The sequence below is a fragment of the Cyrtonyx montezumae genome, unplaced genomic scaffold (assembly GCF_038088225.1).
Source record: "Cyrtonyx montezumae isolate F1298 unplaced genomic scaffold, pur_monq_1.0 scaffold_10, whole genome shotgun sequence".
Classification (NCBI taxonomy): Eukaryota; Metazoa; Chordata; class Aves; order Galliformes; family Odontophoridae; genus Cyrtonyx; species Cyrtonyx montezumae.
This window is the reverse complement of record NW_027071826.1, coordinates 45,465,114-45,490,062: the sequence shown is the minus strand read 5'-3', so window position 1 is coordinate 45,490,062 and position 24,949 is coordinate 45,465,114. Positions and strand designations below refer to the sequence as shown.

At 41.3% G+C, this 24,949-nt stretch overlaps 1 protein-coding gene across 2 annotated transcripts in view; it reads left to right on the top strand.

Annotated features, from left to right (window-relative positions):
- PTPRJ (protein tyrosine phosphatase receptor type J) overlaps window positions 1-24,949 on the top strand; it is a 64,619-nt gene that overhangs the window by 28,306 nt on the left and 11,364 nt on the right. Inside the window, exons 2-12 of one of the 2 annotated variants that reach the window (XM_065755222.1) lie at window positions 12,706-12,724; window positions 14,003-14,155; window positions 14,611-14,877; window positions 15,428-15,694; window positions 15,964-16,230; window positions 16,803-17,069; window positions 18,210-18,476; window positions 18,926-19,192; window positions 20,409-20,675; window positions 21,195-21,482; window positions 22,922-23,053. In XM_065755222.1, the coding sequence (XP_065611294.1) occupies window positions 12,706-12,724; window positions 14,003-14,155; window positions 14,611-14,877; window positions 15,428-15,694; window positions 15,964-16,230; window positions 16,803-17,069; window positions 18,210-18,476; window positions 18,926-19,192; window positions 20,409-20,675; window positions 21,195-21,482; window positions 22,922-23,053 (2,461 nt within the window). The remainder of the gene's footprint in view (window positions 1-12,705; window positions 12,725-14,002; window positions 14,156-14,610; window positions 14,878-15,427; window positions 15,695-15,963; window positions 16,231-16,802; window positions 17,070-18,209; window positions 18,477-18,925; window positions 19,193-20,408; window positions 20,676-21,194; window positions 21,483-22,921; window positions 23,054-24,949) is intronic. The other variant, XM_065755223.1, reaches the window with a different exon arrangement.

Below are 24,949 nucleotides of genomic sequence, written 5' to 3'. Positions count from 1 at the left end.
GCATGTAGCAGAGAATGGGTCCAAGCCATGCCAGCAGCTCTTGGAGGGGAGCCCTGCAGACGGCTCAGAGTGCGTGTCCAAAACATGAACCTGCGTGGAGGAGGATTAGTCTGTGGCCGGGCAGCAGGGAGACTTCGACCTGGATCTGCTGTGTGCCAGCTGAGTGCTGCAACTTCTTGGCTACTGGGATTTGCTTCCACCGTATTACGGCTGAATGTGGCCCTTTGTTGCCTTGGCTTTTATTCGCTGCGCTCGGAATCTGAGCATTTTGTTGCAATCAAAGTAGTCCATTGCAGAATCTCCTGTGCTAGTTTCAATGCAAGTTGGAGGGCTTTGTCCTCAAGTGAACCCTTCTGTAAGTTCATCCCAAACTCATGAATAGTGTAGTCTTCCCTGAAACTGTTTGGTTTTTTTTTATGAATAAATGATTCAGCAAGGAAAAAAAAAGTTCCATCCAGCAAAAGTAACATCAACGTCTGCTAGGCCTGTTCCTCTATTTTTGCCTTTGGAATTGCCACGAGTGGTGTAGGTCCAGTTCACGAGATCTGTAAATGTGACTTAGCACCAAGAGCTGTGATAGTGCAGCAGAAGTAACTAGCTCACATGGAAACACAAACAAGATATCTAACAGGCACCATAAACTCTCTGTAATAATAGAGGAAATGATTAGTCATCTTAAACTCATCCTCACTTGAAGCAGTTCTTGCTTTCGGATGTCTGCTTGGTGTTTGAAATAAAGAAAGGAAGCTCTGGTGCTTTATTGGGAAGATATTTCTGCAGACTGTCTTGCTCAGAAGGTGATGTTTTGGTCTAGTTTGAGTTGTATAGCTGTGTGGGCACCACACAGTGTCTCTGGGGTGACTGAGCCCCTACGTGCAACAAGTTTTTCTGATTGCTGTTATAAACATACTCTGCGTTCTGCTGATGGAATAGCAGTAAAATAGATCTTATGGAGAAAACAAAAACAAAACCAAGCAACCAAAAGCAGTCTACGTAATGTGTAAGTTGAGAGCTGAAAGAGCACTGGCACGGGCAGCACAGAGAGGTGGTGGAGTTTCTTTCTCTGGAGATGTACAAGCCCCACCTGTACGCCTACCTGTGCAACCTGGGCTAGGGAGCTGCTTTGGCACAGGGTTGGACTCCATGATTTCTAGAGGTCCTTTCCAACCCCTACAATTCTGTGGTTCTGTGACTTCAGATGGATACATGAGGTATGACAACATCCTGTGGATATGTTGGTGATTTAAATGAAGAAACGGTGTAAAAGCTTTAAAAAAAATTACTGTTCTAGTATTTGGTGATGCGGCATATGTTAAATGGGGAAAAAGAAATAGATACTCATTAGTAAAACTGGCAAAACTGTTGTGAAGATTTTTTTTTAGATTCTTGAGACCTACTTAGTGGTAGCTGTTTTTGGAGACATTCCCTCTTAATCCCTGCCTTTTACTATGGCACTTAGGGTTTTAGTGCTGAGTAGGCAGGGTTAATGTCTGACTGCAGTATCTGCTTCTGTCAGTAACAAGTTATTTCTCCTCCACTTGTTTGCTCCTGTGCTTGCACTCTCTGCGCTGGCTTTGGATTCTTGCCTCCAGAATTGTAATACAAAAGGTGGTGTTATTGCAGCCTGTAATGAAACATAGTTGCCTGAAGTACCTGCGTTGAAATCCTAGAACAAAGATGCACAGATGCACAGTGATACAGTGTATGGGCTCAGTTGGGTTTAACGCTGATACATGTGGGCTGAAGGACTGATATTTTGCATGCCAGTATTGAGTTAACCTATTCCTAATTTTAGGGACTGCATCTGCCTGCTCACATGTTCTGTTTTTCATTTGTTTTTGTTTGTTTTTAACCAGGGTCTTGGGAAATGGCTGATATGATTATATCACGTGTGATATAGTATGCAATGTGGTTAGAACTCTTCTTTCTGCCAGCTTCTGTCTGTGACCTCTGTGGACATCTGTGCAGGAGCACATGCTTACTGGTCTTGCCTCTGTTTGAAAGCAAGAGAGAAACCTCTTAGTTCTCCAAATGTTTCTCAGTTTGTGAGGCTTATGCTTCGGTAAGTGACCTGGAGACACAGAGCAGGGGCTGTGCTCTAAATTTCAGAGTCTGGAAATGAAGCCTTCACAGCATGCAGTTGCTGTTAGAAGCACCATAGGAATAAAACCTGTTGTATGGTACAGGGAAGAAAGTATTTTAACACTGAATCTTAAAAGTTTATGAGTCATACAAATAGGATATACCACTAGAGAAGAAAAAATGTCTTTATAAAGATGTTCGGCCCTCAAGGCTTGTCTGGATGTCTGCCTTTGTGTCCTGTGGCAGCTGGAGTCTCATGTGCCCCAATACATGGCGTTCCCTTGAGTGAAGAAAGAATTTTGTGGGTGTATTTCCATTTTCATAGCTTGAGTCAGGTGATGGATCAGGCATCTTTCTAAACTAAAGTCTTATCTGCAGTAGAGAATTCAAACTGAATTCTTGCTCAAATGAAAAGTGTTTCAGCTTTGCACTGGGCAGCCAGCATGCAGTGAACAGAAATCTTTAGTTTGGCCCTAGCTTGCTTTGCCTTTGGTCTGGTTCGTATGTATGGCCCTAGCTGAGTCCTTCATCTCAGTAAAACTCTCAGCAGTCCTTGCCTGTGAGATGTCCCCTTGCTGGTGCTGAAACATGACGAGCAGGTTCTGCCTTGCGAGCAAGGAATGAGAGCCTGCCAAGTGTGGATCAAACCCTGCTGGCACCTGTTGCTAATAGTGCAAAATGATTGCATTTTATTAGTGTGTTTTTCTGGTCAATCTGCTGCACTGCTGCTCTAAACAGCAATGAAGCAGTATTTCCTAGAAATAACATGACTGCAATAGCCCGTGAAGGACACTGTATTTTCGTGGTATGTAATCATGCCTGTAAAACTTTTTACATTTCTTTTTCGAACCTGTTTTTCATGCTGTCACGTTTCTGTCAGCACTTTATAACAGTTGCATCCTGACTATCTCTGTTAGTGTCGGGAGAAGCGCAAAGAAATCTGGCTTATGAATCACTCTTGGTTTAACCCTTATCAGAAAATGGGGACAGAGCACGAGGCCTCTAAGAGGGCTGTTAAGGCAAGGATGTGTGGGAATCCGTGCAACCACATCTACTAGAAGTTGCAAGCCAAAGGGTGTTAGCAGCACTGGAATGCAGGTACCTCTGCTTTACTCTTACCTCTGTCCATTTCCTGCACGTTCAGTGCATGTGAGCAGCCACACAGCAGGGAACGAAGGTCACTTAATTATTTATCCTCTGTGATGCAAGACTTTGACTTTGACTCAAAACTCCAACTTGTATGTTCTTTACTACACTAAACTTTGGGGATGTTTTGCTGACCTAAGTAGATCGCACTCAGCAGTGTGGTGCAGAGGACTTGAACTTCATGTAATTGCTGTTTTATACTGTGCTTTACAGGCTTTATTGGTAGTGAGCAGCAGTTCATAGGTAGTTATAAATATGTATGTTATGCCCCTATAAGCTAGGTGAAACATGGCTGTTACATGAGCAAGTACAACAGATGATTTAGTTCCATAATGGACTTGTAAATACAATGCTAGCCTGTGAGGACTTGGTTTGTCTTTCAGTTAATGCTAATTTAATGTTGCTTTTGTGTTTGGTGAGGCAAAGCTTCATATTCCCAATTGGTAGACAGTAAAATGCATTGTGGTGAACTGCAGGGTTTCTCCTCCCCCCCTTGCCTTGCTCCTGCTCCAGAACTACTAGAGATAATTTAAGGGGATTTCTATTCAAAGCTTTGAAAATTGCCATTATGAAGCATGGATGATGTAGGGTTGAAGAATATTTTTAACAGACCAGTTAAAATCCTATTTGTGGCCAGGATCTGTGTTAATGCAATGCTTGTCCATCATTTCTTACAGTCTTACCTTGTTGGATTTGTTGTTGTTTTTTTTCTCTCTTCTAAAAGCAAGTAGGAAAGAGCAGTAATTGTGCTGCAGCTGTTCCTGGGTGTGTATGTCTTTGTTTCTTCTCTGAAAATGGTAGAAATGTTGTAGATGTTGTACATCAGCTGCTGTGAAGTATAAAATATTAAAGATGAAATGTCAGGCCAGAAAAAAAAAAAAAAGGTATCTCTGGGATGAAAATGTTTCACTACAATTTGTTATAGATGTTGTTTAACATATTAAATCCATATAAAATTGTATGTTTATGAATTATAAGGCCTTGTCCTTGTAGGCTTCTGAGGTATTTGGTGATGTGGAAGAATGATTGTTTCTACAGTTTAACTCGAGGATGGAATAATTCTGGAGAGGGAGTAGTGGTATTTTTCAGTATCCATGTTGGAGGTATGTTGAGGACGCTGGAGCAGAAGAAAACGTATCTAATGTTTCAGAGACACTGACTGAAAATCTGAGTGAAATAAAATCAAGTCTGTTCTTCTGGCATTCTGTTTCATCAGAAAATTGTGAGGAACTATTTTGCTGTTGCTGAAGATGCAATAAAAATTAAGCACATCCCTTAGGATGAGTTATGACTGATTCTAGTACCTGCTACTCAGGTATTCATTCAGGCTGCTGTTCATTCAGACCTATTGTATGTCAGTATTAGAAGAGTCTTGTCTAAAATACGTAAGGGATATCTGGGGGAAATCTCCAAACTTGAATTTCTAAATGTCCCAGATACAATTTTAAAAAAGAACTTATCTGATAGTAGTATAGATAGGTAGGAAGAACAGAGGCACCAGTGACCTAAAGAGTTCTGTGCTGTTGGCACCTGACCAGTATTAGTTCTTACTGTCTTCCTTTCTTTCACTCACAGTCAAGAGAACGGTTGATACTACAGAGCCATCCAAAGTGAGACCTTTCAAAAATGCTTGGAGAATAGCACTGCGCTTCTTGTTGCCTCTTTCTGGTTTTCCATTAGTGGTAGCACTGTCAGGTGTTGAGACAAAATTACTTCTAATAGTAACAATATTCAAATATTTCAAGTATTATGCCAAGGCAGACCATGAAACAGAAGGCTGACTGTGTAAAAAGTGTGTGTCTGCCTTCAAAAACACAACTTTTGTAGAAATTTTCTTTAAAAACTCTTGTAGGTTTGAAAGTTGGCAAGAAGCAGCACAAAGTGAAAGATGAGTTTCTAATTGGAATTCTGTTTCATTATTAAACTTGCTGCTGGTAGATATTAATGTACAGTAATGAAGTCAGATTGGATAAAAGAGTAAATTTAAGGAATGTTTGTCTTTGTTTTTAAAAGCTTATTTTCAGTAACTTTTGAATGCAAATTTTGAATTTGTTCATTTGAACAGTGCAGAGGAAAGAGAAGCTTTTGTATTCTGGTGATGTAGGTAACAGAAAATGTGTGATTGCATGGAAATAGCACAGGCTGTAGGGAGCTTTGTTGGTGATATTATTGCTCCAAGCAAACATTGAACAGACAGTAAAAAATTAAGTTTTAGAAATTTCTTGTTTCTTTTTCAAGCAATGTGGTGGGCCAAACAAACACAGCACACTGATGCAATGTGTTCTTGAAATTAACATTCTTTTCTTAAGACTATTAGTAAGCGACATAAATGTATCTTCCTTTTATATTTCATAGTTTGAAGCAAGTTACTAGATAACAGATCCATATCAGAGCTAAGCTAAACGTGCAGATCAGCAGAAGCTCCTTCATACATCTTGGAAAGAGAAAGAAGCCCTGGACATTATTTTTCTAGAGTAAAAAGTTTGCAGCTGGCATGGGGTCGCAGTGTTGAATTGGTCTCTGGCAGCGACACTGCATCACCCAGCCTTCTTCCACCATAGCTCGTCCTCACAGATGGCCATGAGGTTGACCTTTTATAAACATGTCTATTGACTGGTAAGTGAGAGAGAGCCTGAGTTGTTGTCAGTGAATAACTTCTTATCCAGTATTCATAGAGGCAAGTCTGGCAATGGGGTGATGGCAGAGCCAATTCTCATTCCTGTTTCTATTCAGCTTCTGTTCAAAGGGGAGGAAAAGAGAGACTCTACCAGAGCCCTAGATGAACTTACTGGAGCCATACAATGGGTCTTTTGTTCCCTCCGAGGAGTCCTACTACATGTTTCGAACGTTTGTAGTCCATTTGTCTCTTGTGACAGTTTAAATTCTTAAAAGAATGAAATGGGATGATAGTTGCAGGCAAACTAAAAGGGTTCTCCCCTCCATGCCCCTTGTTGCTGCATGTGAAAAATGCGTATGGGAAAACATTTGTTTGTGATAATTTGATCCCTGTAGATCAGCTGAAACTCTAACTCTGAACTGGATTGGAAAAGGTTTAGCTATACATCTTTTCTATGCGGAGATTTGCATTTATTTTGAAGAGAAATGATCAAATACTGCTTCACTACTAGGGCCCATCAAAAGACAGGTTCAGTACAAAACAGTGCAGCTGAAGATGTGGGATGTAGTAAATGACCCATGAAGAAATTATAAGGTGCAGACAACGGCTTACTGTATAAAATTATTGCCCTTGTGACAGGTTTGTGATGCTTGAGGATGTGCTGAGCCTGCCTTAGCCAGGCAGGCATGGTGACCTTAGCTCCCATGACCTGCGGCTCAGCTGACATTTACATCGTCATCTACCCGTTGTCCTCCAGCACAGTCATCCTTAGCCTTGTGCTTTCCGGTATACGTCAACTTTGGGGGAAAATTCACGCGTATTTCATAGTTGCTCAGGCTGGAGTTTGATGGTTTTACTGGGGCCTCTAGTGGTGGGACAGCTGCATTACCAAACTACAGCTATAGGGGCTGGCCTGGAAGAATTGCTTTCCTCCCTCCCTTTGGGTAGATTTACCGAGCTAAAGGGCAAAGGGAATGCAATAGAAATAATTTATTTGCATTCTTACGCAGCGTTTTACGTAGAGTTAGAAGAGAATGTACCGAGGGAACATAAATAAGCGGTAATAAACAGTAACAGAGCATGAAGGAGATGAAGGTGAGCCTCAGAGGTCTGTGTTGGGCGGCTGTCACAGGCTGGTTTCTCCCAGCTGCACACCTCATTGCTTTTTAAATTAGGACGTTTTCAGGAGCCTGGTAAGGGAAAAAAGATAAACGTTCCTAGGAAAGGTTTAGAAAATAAGGCAGGAAACAACAAGCCTTACTTGTACTGACATTAAGACTGCCACAGAAGGATTTGCTGTCTAGCAAGAGTTTTGAGCTCCTTATGAGAGCAAGCTGAAGGCTTTCAGAGGCTGTGTTTCTTTTGCCTCTCAGCAGAGTGTCATAAATAGAAAATTGGGTCTTTTTCATTTTTAAATCAGCTTTTTCTTCATGTTGTATTTGAGGGTTTCTTTTTTTTTTTTTTTAAATTAGTTTTAAAATCCCTTTATAGCTAACCTTACTTGGAAAACTTCTGAACCAAATCCAGCTCAGTGTTGTTAAGTACTTTTTAACACTTCCCCTGAGCAAAGACTTGACAGAGTCCAAAGTGTTCAACTTGGGAAAGGGAAATCTACTTTGATAAGAAGGAAACTCAGAGCCTGGATTGCTCTCAGCCAAACAGATCTGAAACAGGGCTCTGTCAGGAAATGCCCCTCATTTTCATGGCTGTGCTGTGAAGGCCGGCCAAGTGTTGGCTCTGGTGTACGTTTTCCATGTTGTCTGGGTGGCCAACCCTGCTGATTTTGGGACAGTTAGCAATGTGTCATTGCCACAGGAGTCTTTTTTTTTTTCTCTTTTTTTCCCCTTTTTTCATTGTATCCTACTTCTTCTAGGGTGTGTCTTAGCAATGACTCAGAGTGCAAAAACAGTGCTGTTAGGCTGAATGCAGGAATGTGTCTTGTTCATGTTAAATAAAAGTTCATGCTGTTAACTCTTCATTTAGAAGGAAAATGGTAATGTTAACTGAAAATTCATATTAAGAGAGTTCTGTTCAGTCATTTGTTTGTCTCATATCCAACTGTGCTTTCAACTGATGCTGGTGTGATAGGCAGCTTGAGTAGGGTAATAATTAATTTTTTTAGTAAGTAGCTGGTTTAAATATTACTCATTGCCAATGTTGAATCAGCATACTGTTCTCTTTGTAAGAGCCTTCATCAGGACCATCACTGAGGAGATGTTACATATAGGACTGATTCAGTTACACAGAGAACTTAAAATCCTGAAACCATCAGCCTATCTTTGGCATGAAGTTTTGTTTTTGCTTTCTCTGTTAGATATTTGCAGGATGCTTGGAGTGATGCTCCCAAACTATGAGGTGGTTTCCAGCACCTTTGGCCTGTAATTCATTAGGACCTGCAAGTTTGGATGAAGTGCAAACGAGCTGTTTGGTTGCACAGAAAAGACTGAAACCGGTTTCCTGACTGGAAGCCATTGCAGGGCAGTCTGACAGTGTGTCCCATGGTCAGGAGCAAGCAGCAAGGGAGCAATGAGCTGCCATGCAGTTGTGTTTGGTGCCTGAGCCTGTCATCATCTCATTTTCTGCCAAAATCTGTGTTACTTGGTCTTACGTATTTCTGTTGTTTGTTTTGTATGTGCACAGTTAGATGAGTCATCGCTTGGTAGCAAACCACAGCAACGCTTTCCTGAGAAATCTTTCTGTAAAGGTAGGGCTGAGGAAAGAGAAGCAGCTCTAACAAGATCAGTTCAAATGAGATCCATTCTGTGTTTTTCTCTGTTATTAGATACATTGCCCAGAAAGTTCCTTGCTTCTACATTAGCTGTCTCAGAAGCAGATATAGGTTAAATTTGGAGAAAAATCAAGAGAGGGAGAAGGGAGGGGGAGGGGGGGGGGGGAGTGTTTTTCCAGTGTGTTTCACTTTGAATTTCCATTCAGTGTCACGTCTTGACTTTCCTATGACATGTCTTCCACAGCATTTTTTTGTTCACTGGAGGTGTTGCACAAACTGGAATCTTCTCATTTGTTTTCCTAAAAGCCAGTGGAAAAAAATACTTGATACTACTTTGGTGAAAAGCTTGTTTTGGGGAAGACAGAGTTTACATATGTCAGGAGTCAAATACAAATACATGCAAACTGGAAATGAAATTTCTTCTTTCACATAACTACTTAATAGCTCAAAAGAGCCTATGCACAGTTGTGCGTGGCTACTGACTGCTTTAAGGTTTTGCATAGCTTCCTAAGACAATGTGGTGTACTAAAGGAACCCAGCCCTACCCAGTTATTAACAAACATCTGCTCATTTTAATTTCTTCTGATTTTTTTGACCTCCAGCTAGCTCTGTGCATTCTCAGTAGCAGATCTGCTCCTTTAGGATTAGAGGTTGAAAGGGCTGAAAGAAGAGGAGACTCCAAATATCTCACAAAATCTTACTGCATTGCTCCTAAATTGTGAGCTTTCTTTTCCCTCTGGATTAATCCACTGAACCCAAACATTCTGTGAATCAGTGTTCTGTAGATGAGCCATGAGTGCCTACCTACATAGTATTTTCAACTTTGCACTGAAAGAGAACGTGTCAAGCAAGTGTCACTTGCTTTCCTTGGCTTAGCATATCTTTGATTGTGCTTACACTTCACAAATTTACATGCATTTTACACCAGTGTAACAGTACAACAATTTGTGCTTAAACTTCGTGTGTTTAAATGAAGAAGAACACTTGGGAATTGAAGACGTAGGACATTTTAGGAAGAAATGAGAAAATAGGGTGAAATACCATGACAGTATATTTTAGTTCATTTTCTAGTGTGAATTTTTATTTTTTTTTAACCCCAAAAGCCAGAAGCTGTCAGAGTGAGGTATGTTATTTGAAGTAGGTTCATGTAGGCTCACATGCACCTTCTAAGTAGGATGTGGTTGAAAGCCTCAGTTCAAGTGATCTTATTTCCATTGTCCCGTGCTGTAAGTCTAAAAATTGCCTTGATTTATCCATTACATGGAAATGAACACAGTAAAACAACCCTGAGATGGCTTCAAAGAGGTGAGGATTTTGCATTGGTTCAACACCAGCAAGTCTTTGATATTATTATATCCTACAGGAAAGTGTCTGCCAGTTTAGACTCTACGTTCCTGATGCACTGGGAAGGTTCAGGATAGACCTTGTGCATGTGAATTATTCAGCTCCTCTGGAAAGGAACACCCTTGGATTGGACTCTGTGGCTGTGTGATACGTGAAAGGATTCATTTGCCATAGCTGATGACAGTGAGGAGTTTGTGTATATACACCTCTTCTGTTGTTCCCTTGAAATGTTTGGTATCTTGCATTTTGCTGTCATTCTTTTTTTGATTGAGTGTTTCCTAGCTTTTCTTCCTGAAAAAAAAACAAAAACAACACAGCTCTATATACACGAAAAATACAGATTAATGCAGTTGAAAAGAAAAATGGAAATGGCAGGGCTCTGGGTATATCAGATGCTAACACAAGGAGAATCAGGTGTTCAGCACAAATGTCCTCTGAAATAATAAATGTTTTGTGTAAACAGCATTTCAGTAGGTAATCGCAGGAGGACAGAACAGTTCAGTTCATGGTTTGTGTTGCAAAACACTGCACAGAATGACTGAGTCAGGCAGGCTGATGCTTAGGTCTGGGATCACTTGTTTTGTGTGGTTTTACATTTTATAAGGAGGTCTGACTGCTGCCAACTGAGTGTGGCTCATTGGATTTGGTTAGCACGTAGGTTTCGACAAAGTCAGAAAGATACTGTGAGATTGCTGAAGTCTGTGATGAACAAAAAAGTGAATAAAATGGAAGGAAGATATTAATTTGTCACAGGACAGAAGTTTTGGCATAACTTCCCTTTTGTTACTTGGGCATCATTAACAAAACCCACGTGTGACCGTACAGCCGAACTCTTAGCAGCTCCGCAGCGTGCTGCCATCAAATCAGCTGGTTGTAGCTGGGGTAGAACAGGAATCAGTGCACTTGTTGTCTGAGCAGGCAGGGGAGGAAAGGGGAGGTGGGAAGCAGGGGTGCGGGGAGCTCGGTAGCATCATAGCTATTTCTCAGCCTTGTGAAATCTGTTGTTCCTGCTGCTCAGGAAAGATGCTGAAACCCTGATCTTGAAATTAGAGAGAAGGAAATGAGAAACAAAAATTTGAAAAGACTGGAATCTTCAGGTGGTTTTACAGAAGAGAGGGAAACATAATGTCAAGTTGTGAGTTATATAGGGCTCTTGACCTGGGTGCAAATGAATATGCTTCCTCACTCCCTAATGCCCTACATGGCATGGGCTCTCAAATGTTCAGAAAGGCTGACCATGAGCTTCCTGTTAGTATGTGGGAGGTATGTACCACAGCTATTGTCCTTTGTGCCCTAAGCTGTCAGTAGGGCTGCCCTGGAGAAGATCAGGAGTTGATTCTTTGCCTCTTAAAAGCGTTCTTCATTCTAGGAAGTGTGACTGAACTTTTTACCCGGGCACTGAGACCAGCACAGGCTGAGAATCTGTCATTGCATTTCTCATTACGGTAAAGCTTCCTGTGTGTTGTGGATTTTTTTTCCCTGCTGTGTTGCTTCTAGTCAGCTGGTCTACCTTGTCTTTGTGGAGAGCGCTATTTGTATCCTCTTCCAGAAAGAACAAGATGCCATTACATCTTGTAACCAGTTGAGACCCTGATGCCAGGAGCCACAGCTGACGGAGCTGGTTGTGGCAGCAGCAGGCTTGGTGCTTTGAGTGAGTAAGGCTCCATCCAGCATAAAGTTAAATTCCTAGGGGCAGTGTTATGAGGTCTGAAGGACTGGCCCATCTGCAGGCAATGCGAAAGCAATTAGGAATGCAGACAGCTTCTGGTTGCCTACACCATAATGCTGAAAGACCCAGATGGGTGTAGACAGAAACCTTCAGTGCCTCCAAACCTTCTTGTCAGGAAGGAAATGCTATCTGCTGGTCCCCAGCACCGTGCTGCCTGTTCTGGGGATGCATTATCTCTTCCTGCTTGTCTTTGCCTTTTTGTGAGTATCTTTGCAAGATGATTAGTTGCATTTAATCCCTGATACAGTTGCTTCAGTAATCTCCTATTTGTTATGTGACAAAAGTGACTGCTGCAGTCAGTTGGTGTCACCTTGCTGTGAGTCCCAGGAACCAGTTTCCCCCCAAGGTGCCTTCAGACCTGTCTTTCATTCCACTCCTTACAAGCGTTTTGTGCTGCCACCTGGAGGGAGGTGAATAGAATCAAGCAGGAAGGGAAACAGCTTATTTGGGACCAAAAGCATGAAGTTAGAAGACAAAAAGCATTTTCAGAGCAAAATTCTTGTGCATCTGTCACTAGGGATAGTTCCAGGTTGCAGTTAATTGAAAACTACTGATGTTTTAAGTATATGTATACACCTGTAAAGTAGCATTCAGGACATTTACAAAATGTTTTGATCTTCAACTTCACTGAGGATTTTATTTTTTTCAGAAAATGCGAAATATTGTTTTGTGAGAAGCAGTAATAATGTTTATACTGCAATAGGATGAGAGAAAAATCTCTGCAAAGAAAAAAAGAGACCCTCTGATTCTTATTTATCTCTTTCTGTGGGATGGTGCTGAGGACAGTAACTAAAGTCTCTTTTCACCAAGGTCTGGCTTTAATTTTTAAACTTCTACATGCAAAATAGCCACGATATGCACTGCAAGATTTTATTTTATTTTATTTTTTGACAAAATAATCTCAGCTCAGAGGAAATAAAATGGAGAAACTGACATTTTACCATCATGTTTGCTTGTTTCTCTCTAATAGATGGGTGTGTTCATGGTTCTGTCTTGATGTCAATGGACTTTTTAGTAATTCCAAAGTTTTAATTTCTATTATTTGTTTTTGTTTTCCAGGTCAGATGTACAATTGCCTGTAAGTATCATTCTGTTACTCACTTTTATGTATATATATTTTATATATATACATATATATATAATTTTATTAAAAATATATATTATTTATTTATATATATATGTATATATATATTTGTACATAACTTCTGCTATCTTTTCCTTTCAGAAAGACAAAGCAAGATCAGCTAAGAGTCTAAAAAATCTGCTGAAAATAATTTCTAGAAATAGCATTAGAAGAGTTAAACTCACTCATTTTTAGTGATGATAGTTCCAGCAGTCTGTTTGATGGTACCTAATAATATAAATAAGCATTTTAATCCCATTGCTTTTCAGTTGTAAAGAGTTCTGGTAAAATCAAGTACAGATTTAATGTAAGTAGAAAGATGGGAAAACACATAAAACAAAGCAAAAGAAATCACTACCCCAGAGAAAAAACAAAACTCCCAAAATGTTGCTTTGAGGAGTTTTTGGATTATAATGACTGCTGTACTTGTCAAAATTTCTGGAAGTACTGGTAGGTGAGATCTACGTTCATGTTCAACATCAGACATAAATGAGTTAGCCTTTAAGTTCTAGAGCCAAATAAATTGAGAGGCGTAAACTCACCTTTTCCTCTGCTTTAAGAGAATATATAAATGTCTGAAGGACCCCTGAATTGTGAGTCTGACCTGTAGTGCTTTTTTTGCTTTCACTTTTAATGTGACTGTGTCTGCATCAGTTCCATTGCTCATGTAACAGTATTTCAGCTTCAACTAAGTAACTTTTGTGTGTAGCTGAATCAACTCTCTTTGCTCATTGGGCTGCACTTTATCAGCCTGAAGTTTTGGGTAGCTCTCATATTTCTACCATGTGAGAACACAGTGTATGAATACATCTCTTTATTTCCTCATATACTGAGGCTAAGAGAACAAATTGCTATGCCTGATTAAGTAAAGCTGCTAGCCTTATGTGATACATGAGAAAAAAGCACATGCAGCATGTACCTGTAGGTTCATTTGATTATTTTTGAGCAAAACTGTGCTGAAGTGAAGAGCAGATCACAGTAGCCTTCATTCAGTCTATGAGTTGAGTTAGTGAATGTCTGAAATAATGTGTCATTTTTCTTCTTTAATCTTATATAAATTATTTGACAAAAGGTAAAAATGGTGAAACCAGGAAACACAAAGTGAAATGAACTGGGAAAAAGGAGCTGGCTGTGAGTGTCTGCAGGCTATCTATTCATGACTGTATTTTTACACTTGGGGAACCAGAAGTTTTGTAAAGATATTTATTGCCTTGTATGTTTCATACCTCTCAGGCACTGACAACTGTAGCTTGAAAAACGTAACTGAAGAAATGGGAACAAATATTAATGATGAATTATCAGTGAATTCTACAAGTGGGAACATAAGATCACCAGTGGACTTGTCACTGTCTGGCAAGGAGATGAGTGATCGGAACAGCATAGCACGTAAGTGATTTGGAATGTCAGTGGAATGTGAGTGAATGTTCAGGGTTGTGCTTTTATACTGTGTTAGCATTTTAAGTCCAAACTTTTATCCAGAGTGCCAAGGTCATGTCTGGAGATGGATCTAAGTGTTTTACTAGAGTAGAGACTGAGACAAGGAGGAGTATTTAGACAGCTAACTGAAAGTGTAATGTAGCACAGTGATTGTAGCATGGTCTTTAGATAGTTTTGTCACTAGAGATGATTCCCACTCAAGATGCCTCTTCCACATTTTCCTCGTACAAGCCTGTTGGTGGCAAAGCCTCTGGGAACCTCTGGTGCTGTTTCTGTGGTTCTCCTGCACTCCATTTGCTGACTGACGTGAAGAAAGTGAAGTAGCAGTGTGTCTGTGATTTTCCTGTTTTATTTGTGAGCAGATATTGCTGCAGGTTGATGGCTTGTTGTCTTGCCTTTCCCAGAGCCCAGCCCGGTGCTTGATCTCAAGGCCGAGTACATTGGTGTGACTTCTGTCAACTTAACTTGGACGGCGAATGACACAGCGTCAGCGTCCTACACGTATAGGATACAGGTTGCACATGAGACCTTTGTTAATGACATGATGTCGAATGTCACTAAAATTGTTGTAACCGAGTTAATCCCTGGGACCTCTTACAACTTCACGGTCTTTGCAATAGCAGCGGATGGTCAAACGGAAGGAGAAGGAGCATCCATAAGCCTATATACAAGTAAGTGGCTGTTTCTTGCAGTTGTGTTTCTGGTGGACTGTGTTTTGTGGCTCAGTGCAGATCTCTGCCTACCTGCGTGAGGCTTGTAATTCAATGTTTGTGTGTGCAGAGGTGATGATTTTGTCCTAGAGCCTGTTGTGAGCTAGCTTCTGAAGTGTGAACTTTTAGAGTGCAGAGGGAGCATAACCTGGATGCTGTTGTTTGGATTTGCATCTTGTGCCTGCAACACATATTTTCCCAAGTACCAATCTCTCCCTGAAATGCATGGGTGCTGACAAAATGGTTATGCTTGCTCTTGATTCTGAATGCAGAAGACAGTTGAATCCCACTCAAGATGCTTCTTCATCATTTTTCTTTTACATTTTCTTTGCCATTGATGGCAAATCCTCCAGGAGCTTCTTATGCTGTTATTGTTGTCTTGATGCACCCTTATTGACAACTGGTGTGAAGAAAGTGAAGTAGTGGTGTGTCTGGGTGGTGTTATTTTTCTGTTGCTGTTTGTGAGTGGGTATTCTTGCAGACTGCTGACTTGTTGCTTTGGCTTCCCCAGAACCCAGCCCGGTGCTTGATCTCAAAGCTGAGTATGTTGGCATGACTTCTGTCAACTTAACCTGGACAGTAAATGACACAGCTTTGACCGAGTACACATACAGGATAGAGGTTAGGAATGCTACTTCTGTTAGCAACGAAATGTCAAGTATCAACAAAATTGAAATTACTGGGTTAATCCCTGGAACATCCTATAACTTCAAAGTGTTTGCAACACCAGTCAACAGTACAACTGAAGAAGAAGGATTGTCCTTAAACCTGTATACAAGTAAGGAACTACTGGTGCCTCTCAATTCCAGATAAACTTGCAGTCTATTTCAAACAGCTCAACTTTAACCTCTGTTTTCTAAAGTAACACTGTTGCACAATGCAATGATGCTTTGTTCCTAGAGCTATTAAAAAAAAAAAAGGCTGTTTTTACAGAGATGTTGCATGGCTCCATTTAATGTTAACTCCGTGTGGAATAGGTGTATGTGACTGTGGCATTTTTCCTCTGTATTTCTCTGTCTTGACAGTTTGTTTTCCTGCCTTTCTTAGAGCCCAGCCCAGTGCTTCATCTGATGGCAGAATATGTTGGTGTGACTTCTGTCAACTTAACCTGGACTGTGAATGACACAGCTTCAGCTTCGTACGCATACAGGATAGAGGTTAGGAACGGACCCTCCATAAGCAACGAGACATCAAATATCACAGGAGCTGAAATTACGAGTTTAATCCCTGGGACACTGTACAATTTCACAGTCTTTGCAGTAGCAGCTGATGGTCAGACAGAAGGAGAAGGAGCACCTATAAGCCTGTATACAAGTAAGTGACAGTTACTTGCAGTTGGTCTCTGTTTTGCTGTGTGTCACAGGACTCTGCCTGCCTGTGTAAGGCTTGTAGTTCAGTGCTGGTGTGGGCAGAGGTGATATTTTGGTCCTGGAACCCGATGCTGGTTATTTGTGGGGGATGGGGCATTAAGAGTGCAGCAGAAACACTGCCCCGATCAGATTTTGGTTCTGTAGTTTGTTCATTTTAATTGTATTCCTTCCCCATATTCTTTGCAGTCCTCATCTCTTTTGTACCATCCTCTCTACATCTCCAAAAGAGATCCTGGCAGTGCTGACACTGTTGTGATGCGTGTTCTTTCTTTGGAGTGCCAAGTGAAGATATGAATCCTACTCAAAAAAGAATTTTATTTCAGTTTTCCCTTGTAAGCCCATTGGTGGAAAAGTTTCCTAGAGCCTCTGGTACTCCTGCACTCTTATTGAAGATTAATGCAAAGAAAGTGAATTAGTGGTGTGCCTGTGGTGTTTTTTTTTCTTTTTTTTCCTTCCTGTTCTATTTGTGAGCAGATATTGCTGCAGGTTGATGGCTTGTTGTCTTGCCTTTCCCAGAGCCCAGCCTGGTGCTTGATCTCGAGGCCGAGTACGTTGGTGTGACTTCTGTCAACTTAACTTGGACGGCGAATGACACAGCGTCAGCGTCCTACACGTACAGAGTAGAGGTTACAAGTGGTTCTTTTGTTTCCAACCTGACATCGGCTGTCATGATGGCTGAGATTACTGGATTAATCCCTGGGACATTGTACAGTTTCAAAGTCTTTGCATTAGCAGCTGATAATCAGACAGAAGGAGAAGGAGCATTCATGAGCCTGTATATGAGTAAGAAACCACTAATGCCTTTCACCTGCAAATAAAGAAACAGTTTGTAACAGAGCCCTGCTTATTTCCTTCTTTTTCCAACTTTCTACTGTTTCTCATTGCTGTGTTGCTTTGCTCCAAGTTCTTGTGAACATGAATGTCCAGCAGTCTGTTAAATATACAAAGGGCTCAGCCTGTATGAGAGATAACTGTTAGTCTTGAACACCCATGCTGGTGAGTTATGTAGGGGTCTAGTTGCTACAGCAGCATGACCTTGTCTGGAGTTCAGGGCTGAACGGGCCCCCTGCAGCACTTCTTGGAGCAAGTCATGATAGGGTTTTGACAAAGACTGTGGTGTGCAAGAGAGAATTTTGTTCTTTGAGATTGTTTTGAGCTGCCTGCAGATCTCATGGCCTGGGGCTTCTGTGGGCTGGGACAGTGACTAGTATCACATTATCAAATGTAGTGCCACTTCTGTTACTTCGTGCTATGGCACCTTTCTTCCAGATCAGAAGAGCAGATGCGAGAAAAGCTTTCTTGTGTTTTAGTTCTGGTATGAAAAGGGAGCAGACATCATCCATACAAAGCAATCAGTGGCAAGGGAGCACACTAAGTCAATACAAAATAACAAAGGGGATTGTGTTCTGGAGTTGCTTCTGGTTAGAGGAGCTTATTTAAGTTGCCATAGGTCAGTCTTGTCTGCCTAATGTTGATACTGAATTAATGTTGATACTGAATTAAACTTTCAGACAGTGGCACTCTGAATGGGTGTGCTGTGTCACAAACTCAGGGAACCTGTTTCTTTCTGTAAGTGCTGTGGACAGGCTAGCTGAGAAGCTCAGATTCAAACAAGTGTGGGTGCAATGCTGAGCTAACACATGAAAGCCACTGTATTCTGCTTTGTTCCAGGATTTCAATTTATCTAGCTATCTGGGAAGACATTGTGGAAAAAAATTGTAGCATGTGACATAAAATTTCCTCTAAAATTCCTATGGCCTTTACAGAGATACCCGAGCAAGTTGGAAGCAGGGCATCAATACCTTAGATGTGCTTTTTGGCTCCATTTAATATTAACTCTGTGTGGAATAGGTGTATGTGACTGTGGCATTTTTTTCCTCTGTATTTCTCTGTCTTGACAGTTTGTTTTCCTGCCTTTCTTAGAGCCCAGCCCAGTGCTTCATCTGATGGCAGAATATGTTGGTGTGACTTCTGTCAACTTAACCTGGACTGTGAATGACACAGCTTCAGCTTCGTACACATACAGGATAGAGGTTAGGAACGGACCCTCCATAAGCAACGAGACATCAAATATCACTGGAGCTGAAATTACGAGTTTAATCCCTGGGACACTGTACAATTTCACAGTCTTTGCAGTAGCAGCTGATGGTCAGACAGAAGGAGAAGGAGCACCTATAAGCCTGTATACAAGTAAGTGACAGTTACTTGCAGTTGGTCTCTGTTTTGCTGCATGTCACAGGACTCTGCCTACCTGTGTAAGGCTTGTAGTTCAGTGCTGGTGTGGGCAGAGGTGATATTTTGGTCCTGGAATCTATTGCAGAATATCTATTGGGCTATAAGATGGTGAAGGAAAAGTAACCCAGACGGTGTTATTTGAATTTGTTGTTACTGCCTGCAACAAAGAATTTTCCCAAGGACCAATCTCCAAAATCTGTGAGGAGAAATTGAGTTCAGTTCCTAGAGCATGTAGGCGTTAGATGTATTTTAAATGCTCTCACACACATAGCAGAGTGCATCTGGGGACATTCTGTTAATCTGGGCCCATGTCTGCTGTGAGTCTGGAGCTTTGGGCAGCACTGGCTTAGGCGAACTGCCTTGTCAACAAAGCCAACAAAGGCTTGCTGTCTTGCCTTTCCCAGAGCCCAGCCCGGTGCTTGATCTCGAGGCTGAGTACGTTGGTGTGACTTCTGTCAACTTAACTTGGACGACGAATGACACAGCGTCAGTGTCCTACACGTATAGGATACAGGTTGCACATGAGACCTTTGTTAATGACATGATGTCGAATGTCACTGAAAGTGTTGTAACCGAGTTAATCCCTGGGACCTCTTACAACTTCACGGTCTTTGCAATAGCAGCGGATGATCAGACGGAAGGAGAAGGGGCATCCATAAGCCTATATTCAAGTAAGTGTCTGTTTCTTGCATTTGTGTTTGTGGTGGACTGTGTTTTGCTGTGCAGCACAGGGCTCTGCTTAACCCCCTGAGGGTGAAGTACAGTATTTTTGCCAGCACTGGTGCTGCTCACAGTTGGTGGTATGTGGTGTTGCTTGCAATTGGAGGTATGTGTTATAAACATAACCCTGATTTTTAAAACAACCTTAAAACAACCTCAACAAATAAACAGGAGCTGATTAATTTTCTTAACTATACCCGTGGCACAGAGAAGAGACTTTTCCCAAGGAACTTCCTCTTTTGCTTGGGATTTGTGTAGGCACTTTCACTGCCTTCACTGCCTAGAGCATGAGGGATTCAGACTTGTATTTTAAATGCTCTCACACACGTAGCAGAGTGCATCTGGGGATATTCTGTTATTCTGGGCCCATATCTGCTGTGAGTCTGGAGCTTTGGGTAGCACTGGCTTAGGCAAACTGCCTTGACCATCGTGTTAGCTGGCTGTGCTGTCTATCTTCAGTCTTAATATGTGCTGTATGAGGGACTGTTGTGGAGCTGGTCTGTGAGGCTGTAGTACTGTCTTTCAAAGGAAAGAGATGCTAACTTTGTCATTCACATTCTCCTGAATTGTATGTGTATATTTACTCCTGTCTTTCCAGTTGTTACCCAGAGGTCTCTCTTTCCTGAGTTCTCTGTCTGTATTGACTGGTTACCCTGGTTTGGATGGAGGTGCATGGAGAACAAAGTTCTGCAGAGAGGGTTTTGGAGATGTTCTTTCTGCTGTTGGAGTGAACTTGGGGCCTGAACAGTGATAAAGGAAGAGGGTTCCTAGATCCTAGCTCCTACTTCTCTTCCAGCGATGATGGATCTTTCTTACCTTTATCTTTGCTGATATGCACCACCTTTGCCGCATTCCTCTGCACCATTATTTCCTCCTTGCCCACCTCTCTGCATTCCAAAGGGAAACTGTTGGAGTGCTGGCACAACAGTCATGGCTGCTCTTGCTTCTGAATGCAGGAAGGAGATGATTCCCACTCAAGATGCCTCTTCCACATTTTCTTCTTACAAGCCTGTTGGTGGCAAAGCCTCTGGGAACCTCTGATCCTCCTGCACTCTATTTGCTGACTGACATGAAGAAAGTGAAGTAGCAGTGTGTCTGAGTTTTTCCTGTTCTATTTGTGAGCAGATATTGCTGCAGGTTGATGGCTTGTTGTCTTGCCTTTCCCAGAGCCCAGCCTGGTGCTTGATCTCGAGGCCGAGTACGTTGGTGTGACTTCTGTCAACTTAACTTGGATGACGAATGACACAGCGTCAGCGTCCTACACGTATAGGATACAGGTTGCACATGAGACCTTTGTTAATGAGACAGTGTCAAATGTCACTGAAAGTGTTGTAACCGAGTTAATCCCTGGGACTTCTTACAACTTCACGGTCTTTGCAATAGCAGCGGATGGTCAGACAGAAGGAGAAGGAGCATCCATAAGCCTATATACAAGTAAGTGGCTGTTTCTTGCAGTTGTGTTTGTGGTGGACTATGTTTTGTTGTGCTGCAGCTGTCTTTTCTCCCTGCCTGCATAAGGGCTGAGATAGTGTTAGAAGCACAGGTGCTGCACACTGCCTGCCTGCTGACAGAGATATTCGTGTGAGGAGGAGTTTTGTGGAATGTTTTCATCTTCTCTTCCTTGTGAGTGGGGTCCTCAGATCCTTATTTTGAAGGGCTCCCAGTTCAGTAGTTGAATAGTATTTGAAAACTGTACTGACTTTGACGAGCAGCTATTCAACCTCATTTCTCTTGGTAAACTAGTCTGCAGAGGAGTTAACACAGAAGGGATCTGTGTATTTACAGTGTGCTAAATAAACGTCTTTCTCCTTGTTTTTTTTAGGTGGTAGCTTCCTCTGTTTAGAAGTTGGAAGGAATACCAATGTTTTATAAATTCTTATACGCAGAAGAGCTTATAAACAGACTACTTCTTTGCTACTCTACTTGATTTCTTACTTTTTTTTTTCCCCACAGTTCCTTCCTCAGTGAATTCATTTCAATGTGAAGCAGTGACTAACGTGTCTTACCTAACTTTAAAGTGGGACTGTCCTTATGGTGGCTATTCTGGCTTCAATATCAAAATATTTAATGATACTTGGACAAAAAATCAACAGAGTCAGTTCTGTGTGAGAGAAGGCTCAGAAGAAAGCTTCAAAACAGAACCTTTAGATTATTACAAAACCTATACTATCACTGTTACAACTGTGTCAGAAGGTTTAACAAGTCTTCCAGTGCAGAAAATATGTAAAACAAGCATTACAGGTAAGCATTAAGGTCAGAGAATGGAAGATATTTATAGGGCAATAATATTAACTTTGCTATTGTAGAAGAAAATTTATGTATTAGCATATACGTTATTAATAAAGTACTACATTAGTACCAAGTCAATCTGATGCACATGCAAGAGGTGGTGACCATGGAAACTCATGAAGCAGGTGGTCTTGAGTGCTATCCCATGGCATGTATAGGATAGCAAAGTGATCATTACCCAGTCAGCATGAGATTATGAAAAACAGGTCCTGCTTGTCTAACCTGATCACTTTCTGTGATAACATGACCTGCATTGTGGACAAGGGAAAGGATGTGGATGTTATTTACTTGGACTTTGCCAAAGCATTTGATACCATATCTCACAGTGTTCTCCTGGAAAATCTGTCTGCTCGTGGCTTGGATTGATGCAGGGCAAAAATAGGCTGGATGGCCAGTCCTGGAGGGTCATTGTGAATGTGAAGACAGTTGTTGGTCACAAGCTGGGCTCCCCAGGTCTCAGTACTTGTATTTTATTTTATTGTAATGTTTTTGTAGATGCACTTGATCTTCTCATCAAGATCACCTTTGGTAAGCTGTCATTTGGGCAGGAATGTTAACCTGCTCGAGGGTAGAAAGGCTTTGCAGATGGATCTGGAGAGAGTAGATTGAGGGGCCACATCCAATTGTATGGCCTTTCACAAGGCTAAGTGCTGGGCGTGCTGCAGTTTCATCACAACAACCCCATGCAGCAGTACAGTTCTGCAGAAGAGTGTCTGGAATGCTGACCAGCAGAGAAGGCCCTGGGGGAGCTGGGCAATACATAGCATGTGGGCAGCAGCATGCCCAGGTGGCTAAGAAGGCTGACAGCTTACAGGCCTGCATCAGAAGCAGCATGGTCAGCAGGACCAGGGTAGTGATTGTACAGAGAGACTGGTGAGTTTGTATCTTGAATATGGTGTTCGGTTTGGGGGGCCCTCACTTACAAGAGTTGCTGAAATAAATTCAGCATCTGAATCTTCAGAATCTGAAGAATGGACTAAATTGAAAGCAAGGCATGTGGGGGAACTGATGCAGTGTAGTCTGGAGAAGAAAGAAGGCTGCAGTGAGGGGGATGTAGGTCTCTTTTCTTAGGATTCAAGGAAACAGCCTCAGGATGTGCTGGGGAGGCTTAGATTTGGTATCAGGGAAAATTTCTCTATGGAAAGGGTGGTTAGTCTTTGGAACAAGCTTCCAAGGAAAGTGAGGCATTGCTGTCCCCAGAGGTCTTTAAGAAATGTCTGGACATTGCAGTGAGGGCCATGGTTTGGGAGTTAGGTGAATGGTTGGTCTTAATGTTCTTAGCAGTCTTTTCCAATCTAAATGATTCTATCATAAAACAACATTTTATTATTTGAAAAACTTCTCTTTATCTGTCATTAACATACTAAAAATACTTGTATTTCTGTTTATAGATCCCCCTGCTCCAAACGAAGCTCCTTTAGTCAAGGCAGTCAGTCACAACTCATTGTCTGTTGAATTCCCTGATTTTGAGTCAGTGAATGGCCCGTTGAAAGCTTATGCAATAATGATAACTGAAGCAGAAGGTAAGGTGTTATAATATTGTCTCCTAGCTCTGTGAAACAACTTATCAGACAGCATTTTGTCAGGACAAAAAATATACTGTAATGAATCTTATGTTTTAGACTTAAAAGCAGATGTTCATAGAATCCTTACAGTTGGAAGGGACCTTTAAAGGTCATCTGTTCTAGCTCCCCTGCAATGAACAGGTATACCACAGATAAATCAGTTTGCTCAGGGCTTGATCCAGCCGTGAAAGTCTCCAGGAACGGGGCATCAAGCACATCTCCACAGTCTGTGCCAGTGCCTCACCACCCTCACTGTAAAAGGCTTTTTCGTTGTGTCCTTATGTATATGTTAAATGGAGAGAATAAAAGATGACTCAGTGTTTTCAATCACCTTTCAAAAATGAGGAAACAATGGAGGTAAGATCACTGCTTGTTTTCAGAAAGCTTGTTTTCACTCAGCTTTATTTTCAGCCTGAGTTGTCCTCCTAGATAAGACTCTAAAGTGTTACCACTGTGCTGTTGCTGCTGCAAGACTGTGTAGAATCCCAAGAAAATAATTTTCAGAATGAATAATATAAGCAGTTTCAGAATGTGCTTTTGTTTTCATTTTGTTTCTGCTCGTAAGGAGAGGGAGCTTTCCTTTTGATTTAAAACACTTTAACTGAGAGATTGGACACAGGTGGAAGGCTTGGATAACATTGTCAGCAGTACTTGTAGGGAAGGCTAGATAGTAGTCTATAAAACATCTTTAATGCATTAAAGTTTATGTATTGGTGAAAGTCTAGAGAGAAATCATAAAATAAAGGGACATAACTTTACACTGTAGGTTCTGGTTGATCTCTTCATTTCTTACTGTGCATTGGAGGAGTAATGCAGCTCATGGAGATAACTTTCCCCAAGTGGGTTGTGCCATTTCTGCTTATCCTTCGTTTTAACAATGGAAATTCATCATGCAGTGATTTGTAGATCCTTCTTCTGTGATTTTTCCATCCAATAAATGCCCAAGAAATGCCCAGCTATCTCCATAGTGTACCAGGACAGAAAATTCCTATTTTTACGGATGTGACTCAGCTGCCTTGGAATTGCTGAGTTGAACGTCAGTGTCTGTCACACAGTGACAGCTCTGCTTGTACTTTCAACCAGTCCTGATGTCTTGATGAGATTCAGTGTATTATTCTGGGCGGATTTGATTTTAAAAATTTCAAGTAAGCAGGGAAGATCTGTTTGAGAGAATTAAAGAAGAAAGATCCTGCATATTTATGGAATCCAATCAGTGCTTTGGTAGGAGCAGAAAGCCATCCTTAGGTGTTCAGATAGTATTAATGCATTTGAGTTGTGTTTCTCTTTCTCAAAGCAGACATCTTTACCTTTAGGATAAACAGAGGGGACTATTACTTTATTCCTTTGTGTAAGCAAAAGCTAGATGAGGTACCTTAGGGTGATAACCAAGACATTTATGAGGAGCTGCAGATATAACTTGGGATTTATGTCCTTTTGGAAGGGAACTAGGGACCAGACAGAACAACTAGAGTATTTAGGATCTTACTGAACATTCATTTCTAGGCAACTGAGTGAATTCCAATCTCATTTGCTTTTAATGTGAACAAATTAGGGCTTTCAAAGAGCTATGTTGCATGCTGTTCTTACATAGCTACAGTTAATAAGAGCTTTGCTTGCAGTGCGTATTAGATCAGATTTTGCCTGTGCAACTGTAGAAAATTTGTTAGAGCTTCTCCACTTTATAATCTTTCAGAACCCCTTTACAGCTTCTTTTTAAAGATGAATGCAGTGCTGTTTCTGCTTCTAAAGGAGCATTAGCTTTGTAAAGGTAATCAACAGAAAGCAATATAAGCAAACTTCAGTTATGGTGGGAGGATGTTTCTTCATAGCACTTGGAATGTTCTTAGTCAATTT